The following is a 15556-nucleotide window of genomic DNA, read 5'->3' on the forward strand; positions in this document are numbered from 1 at the left end:
AAAGAGAGGGAAAGAAGGAGTAATAAAGGAGGAGGGAGAGAGGGGTGAGGGAGGGAGGGTGAGAAGAAAGGGCCTTAACTGCCCACAACCAGTGATTAAAGAGATGATGATGATTGATGGAGCTGCCAGCCAGTCGGTATCCAGAAGTCCTCTGGGAAGCTGTTCACAATGGTATGGCCAAGAAGATTCCTGAATGAGAAAGACTACAAAAATTTATCCACCAATAAAATACAGATATACCCACAAATCTATTCTCCGAGGTGTAGAATCTGAAGGCTTCACGTTGGTTCTCTTGAGTTAATGGCAATGGACTTGGTTCAAGTTTACATGCATGCATGTCTCTCTATTTTTTTTTGCAAATACCATACATTAATTTTGAACAAAGACATCTTTTCATGTTCTGAGGACCCTAGGCTCGGCACCTTGGTGTATCCCAAGGTGTTTTAGGCTGGTCTGTGAATGTTCTCCTGATTCCTGCCCTGGTTCCTGTCTCCCGTCTGTGGCCTGCTGGGTGGCAGCCCCTGGTCGCCAGCCCCTGGGAGAGCTCCCGGACCACCGAGGGCTTCCAGCTGCTCTCTCCCGACAGCTTCTGCACCAGCTCGTCTTTGTCCCTGGCCTGTTTCCTGGGCACTACCTCCACATAGGGACTGGAAGCTCCCGGGGTGGGAGATTGTGTCTTGGGTTTTTCTGCTACATCTACAGAGGCTGGGATCCTCTGTCTGGGACAACTGATGAGGCAGACGCTGGGCCCAGTGCTCAGCCAGGGCGGCTGCAGAGCAGATACAACCTCAGCGAGCCCGGGGCTGCTGCCTGTGGTCTCTCCCAATTCCCCCTCCTCCCTAGCTTCTCCTGGATCATGAATTCATCAGGTTAACCTGTGCTTTTTGTCTCCATGTCATGTGGACAGGTTCTAACGCTACCATGGACCAGCCCTGCTGTCGTGGTCTCTATGACTTTGAGCCAGAGAACCAAGGAGAATTAGGATTTAAAGAAGGGGACATCATTACGTTAACCAATCAGATAGACGAAAACTGGTATGAAGGAATCATTCACGGGGAGTCTGGATTCTTCCCCATTAATTATGTCGAAGTGATTGTGCCTTTACCGCAGTGAGCGTGCACCTGCGCCTCCAGACGTCCTTTCGTAACTGAAATCAATACACAGTGTTCTCCCCGTGTGGCGTTCTGTGATCTGCTTGCTCTCTGGACCACCTCCTGACTTTTGTATGCGTGTCTTCTCTTTCTAATGTAATTTTGTACCACTTTCATTTGTATAAATGATTTTTTTCTTGTCCTAGCTCCATGCAAACAGTTTTTCTTTCTTTGCTTCTTGTCCTGCTCGTCATTGGGTTAAATGTCTGTGCTTCCTGTCGCTGAAAACAAACTGGCCCCACTGCAGCCACGTCAGCCGGCTGCCCTCAGCTGCCCGGGGGGACACGACGTTTGACATCAAGAAACGCTCCAGTGTTTTGTTTCTTGACCTGACTGACGGCATCTGGTCTCTTCCCTGCGTCGTGTTTTAAGCTTACCTGTGAATAACCCAATAAATACGGCACACTGTCTTGGCAAAAGACCTCGGTTATTTTCAGTGTTGCATTGATTTGTGGGCAGTCTTGCTCCCTGGATGGCTGTGGGCCGAGTCACAGTGTTCCTCTTAGATGATGGTTCCTGACCCACATCAGCAGGCTCCTTTTCCACCTGATGGGACATCCTTCCTTCATTCTTCTTTCAAGATGATCTGTAATAAAGAACCCAATTCAAGTTTCGTGGGCGGCCAGATATTGGGTGGGTTTTTCCAGGGTGGATGAAAAAACCTGGTGTGGGTGCTTGGGAGTTATCATGGTCAAGGGTTGGGGTCTGTGCCCAACAGTATGATCACCTAGGCTCAGTGAGCCAGCCCCTGGCTTTGCCTGGGGTGTCCACTTGCTTGTTGTGTCCTTGGGCCCCCTGGGATCCACACAGTTGTACTAGAGTGAGCGGCAGGCCTGAGAGTCATTGAACGGCTTGCCCAGGATCCAAGCGCTAAATTCAGACTGTTCACTGTCCATATAAGTGCTCCCCAAGTCACTTGGAAAGGTGTGACTGTTCGTTGGCATTTGTCACACAAGTGCCAGAAGGCAATGGGCCTCTAAACCAGGTTTCCAAGTCTTCCAAGTCCATGGTACCTTGGTAAGTTTACAATGACATGCTTTCCCATAGGCCACACACACACATGCACATGGCACACACATACATGCACATGACACACACATGCACACATAGATACATGCACACATATGTACATACACACATATATGCACACACATGTATACCCACACACATGCACAAACACGTGTGCACACATACACACAAGTGCACACACATGCACACTTGTGCACATGCATATTCACACACATGCACGCATAGATACATTTTCTCCAAAAGAGAGGTTTTCAGTGTCTCTAATGAAATGATGGTAACAGCTACCATTTATTGTGTGCTCCAGGTGCCATTCCAAGTATTTTACATAAATAAGGCCCTTTAATTGTCCTAAGTAAGTCTCTGGGGTCAGTTAGATACCCACTATCAGATAAGGGAACTGAAATAAGGCTAAGTAACTTTGCCCACAGCCACACAGTCAATTAAATGGCAGAGCTGGGAGCCTCACCACAACAGTCTCCTTCTTACACCCACAATCGTCTCTGTTCTCCCAGACAACCTCTCCTAAGAGCCCCAACTCTCCTGCTGCCACACTAGAAATTTACTAAAGGGGGCACCCATGTTGTGTAACAGCATACGGTACAGCTGACGTCTCCAGTGCCAGCATCCCATATGGACACCAGTTCATGTCTTGGCTGATCCACTTCCCATCCAGCTCCCTGCTAATGGCCTGGGAAAAGTAGAGGAAGATGAACCAAGTATTTGGGCCCCTGCCACCCACGTGAGAGACCCAGATGAAGCTCCTGGCTTCAGCCTGGCCCAGGGCTGGCTGTTACAGCTATCTGGGGAATGAACCAGCAGGTGGAAGCTCTCTCTCTCTCTCTCTCTCTCTCTGTCTGTCTCTCCCTCTCTATAACTATGACTTTGAAAAGAAATATTTTCGAAAAGAAATTTACCAAGAGGAATGAGAGATGGAGGACGACTCTCATTGTCTATGATATGCTTTGGGACCTTGTTGGGAGCCACAGTCACTGACATTAATTGGGAGCTATAGACTAAACTTCTCTTCAGTGATAACCAAAGGGGGACCAAAAGGGTAGGCAATTTATATTAGATTCCTTGTGTGGGTAGCAAACCTTTTTTTTTTCTGCCAAGGGCCACTGGATATTTATAACATCATGCACAACTCATACACAACTATTAACTTAAAAATAGCCTCTGATATGGGTTTATTGAATTTTGGGTCCTTCCTGCGGTTGCCTTGGCAGGGACAGAACCAATGATTTCATGGGCCTTCTGTGGCCCAGGGCCTGGGTGTTCTCCACCCCTGCTAGAGGAATTGAAATGCAGCTGTGTCATTGCCAGGGCGGGGCTCAGGAGGAGACGTGAGAACGATGACCTGGTACCCAGCTGCAGGAATGTGCAGTTCCTGTGCCGGTCATCGGCCTGTGGGCCCAGCGTGTCCTTCAGGGTCTCCGTCTCCACAGGCTACCCTCAGATGCTTAGCAACCCCCTGGTCCACTGGCGACACTGTGACACCAGAGGCTTGGCTTCCCTTCATCCAGTTCTCCTCTCAAGTCTACTGCCACCTGCAGGTACCTCCCTCCCTCTGGCTGTCATGGCTGCTGCTGGATCTCCCTTGCTCCGTTGGGTACCTGCTGCTGGATCTCCCTTGCTCCGCTGGGTACCGCCCGGCTGCTTGCAGAGAACATTACGCCTGAGGCAGTGGGAACTTTGCTACCTCCAGACCACCTGCCACCTTCTCTTGGGAAATGCAGAAGAATGTTGCTCCTGCTGCCTGCGTTGCTTCCTGTAGGAAGGCCCCAAAGCGAGTATGCTCGGGCATCACTGTTTCATGAAGATTAATACGATAGTTCCTTCGGTTCTGCCTTTAGACTGTAATTTATAGCTTTTCAGCGTGAGTGCAGATAGCAGCTATACCAGAAGAGGAATATGAGTGGTAGACACCCCCACACCTTAACCTTTCTCTGATGATAGGATGGTGTGATTACATGAATTATCTATCGCCACATAATGCTGGGTAACAATCCACCCCCCAAATTAATGACTTCATAATACACACTTATTACATAACACAGCTAAGCCAGCTACCAGGCTAGGGATTCAGTCTGCTGGTTATTCGTGTCATGCATAGGAAGGGAAGAGAGAGCTGGCTGTTGGCTGGGGTGACCCAGTTCTGTCCACACGCGTCCCTGCAGCAGGCTAGCCCAGGGATGCCCTCATGGTGAAGACAGAGCTGCAAGAGCACAAACAGAAGGGCTGAACTTTTTTTTAAGTCTGTTGACCGCTAGCTGCAACCTTCCATGGGCCAAAAAAGTCACCACAAGGCTGGGAGGGTTCTCCATCATCAGCTTCCTCAAAGGGTGAAGTTGGACATCCACTGGCCACAGTTGTAGATATCCACGGGTGTTGACTAGTCTTAGGTTGTGTTTATCATCTGGCTGCTTCTCCCTCGAGACTGTGTTCTTCTGAGACTCCTCGGTCCTCTCACAGACTCCTCACAGGCACACGGGCCAGAGGTTTTTGACCTTCAACATCGGCTGCTTTCTGAGATTCAGAATCCTAGCCTCGCCTTCTTCCCCCAGTAGCTCTCTCTTGTTTTGCCACTGACTCAACAGGATCAAGTCCCAGAAGACTCACCTAGGGTCTTCTTAGGAGACAACAACACCCATGTGCATGGACTTGACTCCAGAGAATTGGATTTTGTTTAAATCTCCACCCAACTCCTTCCCTGCACCGGCGTGGAACAAGGTCATCTCTAGATCTGACCCACGGGAGCATCTGGAGCTTACAACTTAGTCTTAGCCTTTATTTCTCCTTTTTTTTTTTTAGTTTTAGACTTTATTTCTATCCTTTAACATTGATTTATTTCACATGTAAAAGCTCATTTATATTAGGTTTAGGTGTTTTCAAGCATGATGCCACTTTCAATTTTTCCTTATCTTGGAGCTCTGTTAGTCCGACCCTCCTAGAACAGAAGTGACAGGTTAGGAGGAGCAGCATGCATTCCCTTGGGATGTGATTTGTATGCAGTCAGCCTGGGTTCTGAAACACTCTTGGCCTTGCCATGAACTTAGCCTTGAAGACCCTGCTCTGTGGGTGAGGTCTGGAGCCTTCTCTGGGTGGGTAAGTCTTTGGCTCTGGGGCTGAGGAAGAACGCACGCTTGCGTGGAGATCCGAGCCATGTTTCCCACTACTGGCTTCTCCAGTTTTAAGATAGCATCTTCATTTATGCATTTTCCCCCCATCTTTTTGTCTTCTATCTCAATTGGATTTTGTTTGAACCTGGCCTGTTTGTGCAGGATGCAGCGGGAGAGCCCTCAGGGAGTGGAGTAGCGAGTGGGAGAGGCTTGCATGGGACCAGGGCGTGTGTCTGGGCCTTGGTGTGCTGCACTTGTGTCTCTGTTCCTGACAGTTTTCTGCCGACTTGCTTTGGAATACCTTCTGTGTTCAGCCATGCAGAGGTTGCTCAAGTTCAACAGTGTTTCCTCCCTCTGTTGTGTTTTGTCACTTAGGTATAGCGATCATTATGGTCATCTCTCCTGGATGACAAACAACACAGAAATATCAACATTCCCTCTCTGGCTGCACTCCCCACACATTAGTTTTCAGATCCAGAATGTGGTTTTATCAATATAAAACCAGGTGGGCTGGGGTGAATGTTGCTGTAAGGCTATTGATCTGGGATCAAGTCTCACCTCTGATTCTTATCCAACCTTCTTGACAATGAGCACGGGAGGCAGCAGGTGATGGCTCAAGTACTTGGGGTCCTGCCGCCCACCTGAGAGGCTGGGATGGAGTTCCTGGCTCCTGGCTTTGGCTTAGCCCATCCCTGGCTGTTGTAGGCATTTGAGGAAAAATTGATCTCTCTCCCTCCCTCTTCTCTCTCCCTCTTTCTTTGCACTCTGCACTTCAAAGGAACATTTTTTTTTAGTTTTTAAAGACAAGCTTTAATAAAACACAATGTTCCCTTTTTGTGTCTTTACAAGTCACTTACCAAGAACAGTTATTCTCTTCCCTCTAATCACTGTCTAGTGACTGTTCACTCCATCCCCAACTCTAATCATGCTGTTAGTGTTGATTTTGAGCACAAAGGCTCTTAAATGTGGTTTGCACATATTTCTATCTAAAGCTCCAAATAAATCCAGAATCTTGACAACTTAATGCTAAGTGAATCAAGCTTAAAAAGTAGAGATGTGGTGGACTTTATTATCTGATAATAACAGCAGGGTTAATTAGAAATAAAAGCTGTATTTCCCCTGTGCTAGTCTTGGGAATTAGGTTGCTCCCAAAGCATAGGAAGCTGTCAAGAAGAGAGAGAGTTCAGACGTGTTAGCTAAGTGGGTCTCACTCCTCTTGTGCATTAGAATATGGGCAGCATTTTGGTAATGTGTCTATTCTTCACCCCTACAGTTTGAATTAATTTATGAGAGGTAAGCCTGAGCCTGGGTGGCTTTTAAAAGCCCCTGAAATGAGTCCAAGACACATCCAGTGTTGTGAACAGCGCTGTAGATACACAGAGGCATCAGTGAGGTAGGGAAGCCTTGTTCCAGCAAGCAGAACCCCTCTCTCCATCTGAATTCTGAACAAACCAAGGCACAACACGCGGGTTAAAACAGAGGGTAGTCTGTATATGATCTGTGCCATGAAAGGTAAGTCACAGCGTGGAACTAGGATGAGATCCGAAAGATCCACTGACTACTCTGAATGGTCACAATACTCACCATGTCCAGGGAGTCCTGGACCACCACCTTCTCCCCCACCAGGGACAGAGCCTTTCCCATCAGACCTAGTGTGTAACTGAAGGCAATCGATCAGCTCCAAGGGCGGGGGGGGGCTGCGATGCTCACTCACTCGCAGAGCCTCGGCTGACTCCCAGGAGCGCTGTGAGAAAATCCCTCCTTGTGGAAACCAGAAGGGAGAAGCAGTGTTGCTCTCTAACTCTGAAGAGTGCAAATGAGGAAGGCGTGACGGGACTCCAGAGCATGCATGGAAATAATGGGATTAAGAGGTTTGGGGCCATGGTTGTGGTGCAGCAGGTTGAGCTGCGCCTGCAACACGTCCAGTATTCCATAAGGAAACAGGAGTTCAGACCAGGCTGCTCTGCTTCCCATCCAGCTTCCTGCTAACGCACCTGGAAAAGCAGAGAAAGATGGCCTAAGGTACATGTGTCGCTACCATCAGCGTGGGAGACTGGGATGCAGTTCCTGGCTCCTGGTGTCAGCCTTTCCCAGCCCTGGCTGTACCGGCTGTTTGGGGACTGAACACTGCATGGATGATTACTCTTTTCCTGTCTCTCTCTGTAACATGGCCTTTCAAATGAATAAATAAATATGAAAGATTGGTATATTTTGGTGCAAAAATTAAAAATCATGTAGTTTTTCCATATTATATATTTTCCATGAACTTAAAAAGAAGATTTATTTATTTATTTGAAAGGCAGAGTTACAGAGAGGCAAAGGCGGAAGCAGAGAGAGAAGTCTTCCATCCACTGGTTCACTCCCCAAATGGCTGCAACGGCTGGAGCTGGGCTGATCTGAAGCCAGGAGCCAGCAGCTTCTTCCAGGTCTCCCACATGGGGTGCAGGGGCCCAAGCACTTGGGTCATCTTGTACTGCTTTCCCAGGCCACAGCAGAGAACTGGATTGGAAGTGGAGCAGCCAGGACTCAAACCGGCGCCTATATGGGATGCCAGCACTGCAGGTAGCAACTTTACCCGCTATGCCGCAGCACCAGCCCCTCCGTGAAACTTCTGAAGAACACTTGCGTGCATGGATTTCAATATGTTTTGCACCAAAATAAACTTGTTTTTTTTTTAGCTCTATTTTCCGTGAACTTTTTAAAGTGCACTCACACTTCAAAGAAGAGAGGCCAAAACTGACCTATGTGAAAGAGAAAATGGGACATGTAAATATATATACAAATGTGTCCTCTATAGCTGCTTGTAAAGTGTATTTTGGTATGAAAAACAAGAAAAAACATAAATTGCCTGAACATTGGAAAACCAATAAATAAAATCGTGTATTTGTAGAAAACAGGATTGAATATATAGAAAATTAAGTAATCTACAGAAAAAAACTAGTAGAACTTAAAAACAAGATTACTAAGGTCATGAAACAAATTCAACATGCAAATATCAACTATGTTCTTATATACTGCCAACAATTATTATAAATTACATTTACTATTAAGATAATAGTAACAATAGTAACATGCCATTTGCAATGGTTTCAGAAGGCATAAAATTCTTACAGGCGTTTTAACAGAAGATATGTAAGACCTTTATGTTGAAAATATAAAAAAAAATTGCACATACAAATAAACATCTTAGTTGGAGAGATATTATGAAAGTGTCTGTTATGCCCTCATTTGGTTACCAATCCAATGTATTTTTTTTTTTTTTTGGACAGGCAGAGTGGACAGTGAGAGAGAGAGACAGAGAGAAAGGACTTCCTTTGCCGTTGGTTCACCCTCCAATGGCTGCCGCGGCCGGCGCTGCGGCCCGCGCACCCCGCTGATCCGATGGCAGGAGCCAGGTGCTTCTCCTGGTCTCCCATGGGGTGCAGGGCCCAAGCACTTGGGCCATCCTCCACTGCACTCCCGGCCACAGCAGAGAGCTGGCCTGGAAGAGGGGCAACCGGGACAGAATCCGGCGCCCCGACCGGGACTAGAACCCGGTGTGCCGGCGCCGCAAGGCAGAGGATTAGCCTAGTGAGCCGCGGCGCCGGCTCCCAATGTATTTCTAATAAAAATGCCAACCACCCGCTTTATTGATTCTAAACTTAGGTGGAAACACAACTCTCCTCGAACAGCTAAAACAAGGAGAAGAACTATAAAGTATCAGATTTTCAAGACAGCATAAAGTCACAATAATCAAAAGTGTGAAATTAGCATTATGTTAGATAAACAGGCCAAGAAAATAACACAGGGAATCTAGAAATTGGCTCACATTGTCAATTTGTCTTTAACAAACATACTGAGGTGATTCAGTGGGGGAAAGAAAAGCTGTTCTCTGCAAAATAAAAAAAATCAACTTTTACCCTACTTCACACCATACATTAGTTCAAAATTTATCACAGACCTAAACAGCTAAAATCTTAAAGCTTTTGAAGGAAAACATGGAGGGGCTGGTGCTGTGGCGTAGCCGGTAAAGCTGCCACCTGCAGTGCCGGCATCCCATATGGGCGCTGGTTCGAGACCCAGCTGCTCCACTTCCGATCATTAGCTCTCTGCTATGGCCTGGGAAAGCAGTAGAAGATGGCCCAAGTGCTTGGGTCCCCTGCACCCACGTGGGAGACCTGGAAGAAGCTGCTGGCTCCTGGCTTTGGATCGGCCCAGCTCCAGCCGTTGCGGCCAATTGGAGAGTGAACCAGCGGATGGAGGATCTCTCTCTCTGCCTCTCCTTCTCTCTCTGTAACTCTGACTTTCAAATAAATAAATAAATATTTTTTAAAAAAGAAAAGAAATAAAACATGGAAAAAATCTTTAAAATCTAAGGTAGGCATAGTTTTAAAAACTTTATTTATTTGAGAAGGAGTTACAGAACAGAGAGGGAGAGACAGAGACTGAGATAGAGGTCTTCCATTCGCTGGTTCACTGTCCAAAAGGCCACAATGGTAGGAGCTGGGCCAATCTGAAGCCAGGAGCCAGGAGTTTCCCCCAGGTCTCCCCTGTGGGTGCAGGGGCCCAAGGACTTGGGCCATCTTCTACTGCTTTCCCAGGCCACAGCAGAGAGCTGGATCAGAAGAACAGCAGCCAGGGCATAAACCAGCACCCATATGGGATGCCGGCGCTGTAAGTGGAAGCTTAGTTTACTATGCCACAGCACTGGCCCCAAGGTGGGCATAATTTCAAAGGGTGCAAACAGCACCAACAGCAAAAGATGCAATTGATAAACAGGATTTCACTAAAATTAAAAATGTCTAGGGCCAGCATTGTGGTATAACGGGTTAAGCCACTGCTTGTAATGCCAGCATCCCATATGGGCGCTGGTTTGAGTCCCAGCTGCTCCACTTCTGATCCAGCTCCCTGTGAATGTACCTGGGAAAGCAGTGGAAGATGCCCCAAGTACTTGGGCCCCTGCAACCACATGGGAGACCAGTAAGTTTCCTGGCTCCTGGCCCAGCCCTGGTCATTGCAGCCATTTCAGGAGTGAACCAGTGGATGAAAAATTTCTCTCTCTCTCTCTCTCTCTCTCTCTTTAACTGTGCCTTTCAGATAAATAAAATCTTTTATTTTTTAAAAAATGTCTGCTCGAGGATTGGCAGGATAGTCAAATATAAGGGCCCAACTTTAGCCTCCTCCTTCACAAAGAAGAATCAGAAATAATCAGAAATAAACAGCTGTATTCTGAGGTCAGTAGCACCGAACACAAGCAAGAGAAAAGCAGGAACCCAGTAAGACACTCACCTTGGATAGCAGCAGCCAATTTAGTTCTCAACAAAGGTGCCAAAAACATACCCTGGAGAAAGAACAGTCTCTTCTATAAACGGTGTTGGGAAAATTTAATATTTGTATGCAAAATATTGATGCTTTTCCTTCCTTCTCACCCTATACAAAGATCAACTTGAGATGGATCAAACACCTACATGTAGGAAGTGAAACTGTGAAACTACTAGAGGAAAACATAAGGGAGACATTTCAAAACATTGGTATAGGTTGCAATTTGAAGGGGCAAAGGCCCAAAGCACAGGCAACAAATGCAAAACGAGACAAACGACAAAAAATATTCATCAATTATTGAAAAGATAATATATAAGGAACTCAAAAAAACTTAACAAAAATCGAATTAAATGGGTGAATGATCTTCTCAAAAGAAGAAATACAAATGGCCATCCAATACAAAAAGATGCTCAATACCATTAGCCATGAGGGAGATGCAAATAAAAACCATAATGAGATATCATCTCACCCCAGTTAGAATGCCTATTAATAAAAAGACAAAAACAAAGCGAGAAAAAGAGAGCATGTGGAAAAAGGAAACTGTACATTGTTGGTGGGAATGTAAGCTAGTACAGCATAGAGATTCCTCAAAAAACTTAAAATAAGTCTACCATAGGACCCAGCTGTCTCTCTTCTGTATATATCCAAAGGAAAATAGATCAGCGTATCAAAGAGATGCATGTATTGCCATGTTTAGTGTGGCTGTATTCACAATAGCCAAGATACGGAATCAACCTACGTGCCCAATAACAGATGAACGGATGAAGAAAATGTGCTATGTATACACAGCGGAATATTGTTCAGACCCAATGAAGGAAGAAATCCCATCATTTGCAGCCAAAGGATTGGAGCTGAACATTATGTCGCATGAAATGAAACAGGTGCAGAAAGACAAATGCCACATTTCTGTCTCATAGGGGAAGATTGAAAAAAGTTTATTTGAATGTAAAATAGTGATTGCCAGAGGTTGGGAAGTGATGGGGAGGGGAGAGGGAAAAGGGAGGTTGACTTCATAGGTTCCCAGAGAGATAGAAGGAATAAGTCCACCCTAGCTGTTATATATTTCATGAAGAACTAGAAAAAATGGGCTTGAAGGCTGCAAACATAAGGAAATTATAAGGAGATGAAAATACCAATCACCGGGGCCGGCGCTGTGGCGCAGTGGGTTAAAGCCCTGGCCTGAAGTGCTGACATCCCATATGGGTGCCGGTTCGAGACCTGGCTGCTCCACTTCCGATCATTAGCTCTCTGCTATGGCCTGGGAAAGCAGTAGAAGATGGCCCAAGTCTTTGGGCCCCTGCACCCACATGAGAGACCCAGAAGAAGCTCCTGGCTCCTGGTTTCGGATAGGCTCAGCTCCGGCCATTGCGGCCATCTGGGGAGTGGACCAGCAGATGGAAGACCTCTCTCTCTCTCTGCCTCTCCTCTCTCTGTGTAACTCTGACTTTCAAATAAATACATCTTTTTTAAAAAAGAAAATACTAATCACCATGATTTGAAGAGTATACATTGCATAAATGTCTCTAAAATCACATTGTATCAATTAAACTTGTATAATTATTACATGTTAATTGAAAAATGCTAAACCTCTTGTAGAATATAAAAAATTAAAATCTGCTTGTCTAAAGAAAAGCACCTCTAGAGACATGAAAGACAAATCACAGACTAAAAGAAAATATTCGTAGTACCTATATCTGATGATAGTTCTCTGTACTAAATATATAAAGAATTCTCACAAGTCAATAATAACCGATCTTAAGTGATCCAAAGATTTGGAAGGGCACTTCACAAAATGAGATATACAAATTCCCAATAAGCACGTGACAAAGCACACAGCACCATTAGTCATCAGGAAAATGCCAATTCAAATCACAAAATAACCCTACAGATGGACTGATTAGGATGGCTATGACGGAAAAGACTCAGCACGCCGAGTGTTCGTGAGGAAGTGGGGCAACTGAAATTTTCATTCATTGCTGGCAAGATAAAATGACACAACATAGATGGATGTGGAAAGGAAGCTGGGAAGACCAGATGGAAAGTGGCGTGGTGATCAGACAATGTGAGTGCTACACTTGACTATGAGAGACCAGGGCAAGCAATTCACGGCTTTAACCACAAACAGGATGACTCAAGCTAGGAGATATTTCCCCTGTGTATATTACTGGGGATGAAGGCTAAGCTGCTGAAACAAACAAATCCAATGATATTCTTACTTGAAGATAATAGAGCTTTATTTCTGTCTTGTATAACAGTCCTGATACAAGCAATCCAGATGTGAGGGCCAGCCCTACTTCATGTAGCCATTCAAGTTCTCAGATTCCTTAATGCTTGACCGTTCCGGGAGATGTTATCACCATCTGCATAGTCAGAGTTGGGATGCTGTCGTACGTGCATTTCAGCCATGGAGGAGGAGGTAAGTTCCTGTACTGAGCACATCCAGTGACTTATGCACCATGTCGTTACAGCTCATATGAACCCGAACTTGCTCTATCCGTGGCGCCAAGGCCAAGCAGAGAACTGCTGTCTTTACTATACACCTGAGACTTGTCTCAGAAAACTACAGCCCCCTGTCCAGGCTTGCTGAGGAACCAGGTGATGCTGAATCTTCCACCAGATACCCACAGAGAAGGTCACAGACAGCATAGTGAGCCTGGTTCTTAGAAGAGGGTTTATACCAATCTGCTTCCAGCCCATGGTTGGAAACAAAGTTGCGTAAAGTACCTCTGCCCTATAGCTCTGAGTTTTGCACAAGAAGTTCTCTGTACAGCTTGCATCAAGTCATCTTTTTTTCCTATTTTTAAAAAATCCATGCAAATTTTATCTTTCATTGTAAAATATATCCAGGACTTTTCATATGTCAAAACCATTTCAAAGGTGGACTTGTGGTGCAGTGGGTTAAGCTGTCATTTGGGATGCCCTCATTCCATATTGGAATGCCAGTCCAAGTCCCAACGACTTTGCTTCTGCTCCAGCTTCCTGCTAATGCATTCCGAGAGGCAGCAGGCGATGGCTCAAGTGGGAGACACAGATGGAATTTCTGGCTCCTGGTTTCAGCCTGGCCCAGCCCCAGCTGTTGTGGGCAACCAGCGAAAGAAAGATCTCTCTCTCTCTTTCTCTATGTGTGTGTGTGTGTGTGTGTTTAGTTTTTTTTTTTTTTAATTTAGTTATTTATTTGAGAGGTAGAGTTACAGACCATGAGAGGGAAAGACAGAGAGAAAGGTCTTCCTTCCAATGGTTCACTCCCCAAATGGCTACAACGGCTGGAGCTGCAGCAATCCGAAGCCAGGAGCCAGGAGCTTCTTCCTGGTCTCCCACATAAGTGGTGGGGCCCAAATACTTGGGCCATTTTCTACTGCTTTCCCAGGCCATAGCAGAGAGCTGGATTGGAAGAGAAGCAGTCGGGACTAGAACCAGTGACCATAGGGATGTCAGTACCGCAGGTGGAGGATTAACCTACTGTGCCACAGTGTCGGCCCCTAGTGTGTTTCTATATTGGTCTGCCCTTCAAGTACATGAAAATAAATGAATAAACATTAAAAAGCATTTATGAAGTTGGAGTAGTTTTATTTTTCTAATTTTAAAAGTAATATTAGGGTGCTTAGAAAAGTTCATGGGAAATGGAATTAAAAATGTTTATTTTGGTGCAAAATGATTAAATAATTTGAAATTCATGCATAGTTTTTCACAATATACACTTTCTATGAACTTTATGAAGACCTCTTGTATAGATATATTATAGAAAAAATTCAGAATGTGTATAAATTCATAAGAATAAGTCTCCTTTTATCCTGCAACCTCAAATAATTACTAGTGTCAATATTTTATGTATCTAATTCCAATTCTTGTCCATGAATATGTATATATTCATATATATTATTTCATACAATTGGAAGCATGTATGTAGTGATTTTATCTCTATATATTAATAATTACAGATCTAAATCTATGGTTTATTGATTATGTATATTTTATTGTATGGCTATAGTGTAACATATAAGCAGGCTCTTACTGTTATACATTTCTTGTATTACAGAAAAAGACGTTACACCTCTTACAGAAAAAGACGCTATACCCAACATTCTTGTTTATTGTGTCAATTATTTCCTTATGGGACTGGTATTGTGGAACAGTGGGTTAAGCCACCACTTGTGAAACCAACATCCCACATCAGAGTTCCTGTTCAAGTCCTGGCTGCTGCTCTTCTGATCCAGATCCCTGCGAGTGCACCTGAGAAAGAGTGGGAAACGGCCTAAATACTCGAGTCCCTGCCTCTCACATAGGAGATCTGATGGAGTTCCTGGCTCTTGGCTCCAACCTGGCTCAGTTCCAGCCATTGCGGCAATTTGGGAAGTGAACCAGCAGATGGAAGATCTCTCTCTCTCTCTCTCCCTATCTCTCTCTGTCACTTTTTTTTTTTTAATTTACTCGACAGGTAGAGTTATAGACAGTGAGAGAGAGACAGAGACAGAGAGAAAGGTCTTCCTTCCATTGGTTCACTCCCCAAATAGCCACCACAGCCGGCACTGTGCCCATCCAAAGCCAGGAGCCAAGTGCTTCCTCCTGGTATCCCAGGCGGGCACAGGGGCCCAAGCACTTGGGCCATCCTCCACTGCCCTCCTGGGCCACAGCAGAGAGCTGAACTGGAAGAGGAGCAACCGGGACAGAATCCGGTGCCCATGTGGGATGCCCGCGCAGCAGGCAGAGGACTAACTAACTAGTGAGCCTTGGCGCCGGCCCCCATGAATACGAATGAATGAACAAATAAATATATAAAATAAATGAATAAATAAACAAATAAATATGCCTTTAAATATTTCCTTATGATACATTTCTAAAACTTGAAAAAATGAGTCAAAAGGACAAACATTGAACTTAGATATGTTTAAATTTGATATGTTAAATTATCTCATTATAGTACCTCAACTTCTCAAAACTTGTACCAACTTATATTTC

The 15556-nt window shown here is 45.2% G+C and overlaps 1 protein-coding gene across 6 annotated transcripts in view; it reads left to right on the forward strand.

The window, feature by feature from the left end:
• SH3GL3 (SH3 domain containing GRB2 like 3, endophilin A3) overlaps positions 1 to 14870 on the forward strand; it is a 160534-nt gene extending 145664 nt beyond the window's left edge. For 4 of the 6 annotated variants that reach the window (XR_011381066.2, XM_008275276.5, XM_051834254.3 and 1 more), the window contains one exon: positions 908 to 1572. Coding sequence is in view for 5 of the 6 variants with exons in the window: in XM_008275276.5 (XP_008273498.1) it covers positions 908 to 1113 (206 nt within the window). In the remaining variant the exon portion in view is untranslated. Of the gene's footprint in view, positions 1 to 907; positions 1573 to 13068; positions 13203 to 14636 lie in introns of those variants that run through there. The other 2 variants (XM_070054575.2, XM_008275275.5) reach the window with 2 other exon arrangements.
• The last annotated feature ends 686 nt before the right edge of the window (positions 14871 to 15556 follow it).

The sequence above is a fragment of the Oryctolagus cuniculus genome, chromosome 12 (assembly GCF_051225735.1).
Source record: "Oryctolagus cuniculus isolate XC-2025 breed Fujian yellow rabbit chromosome 12, ASM5122573v1, whole genome shotgun sequence".
Taxonomy (NCBI): Eukaryota; Metazoa; Chordata; class Mammalia; order Lagomorpha; family Leporidae; genus Oryctolagus; species Oryctolagus cuniculus.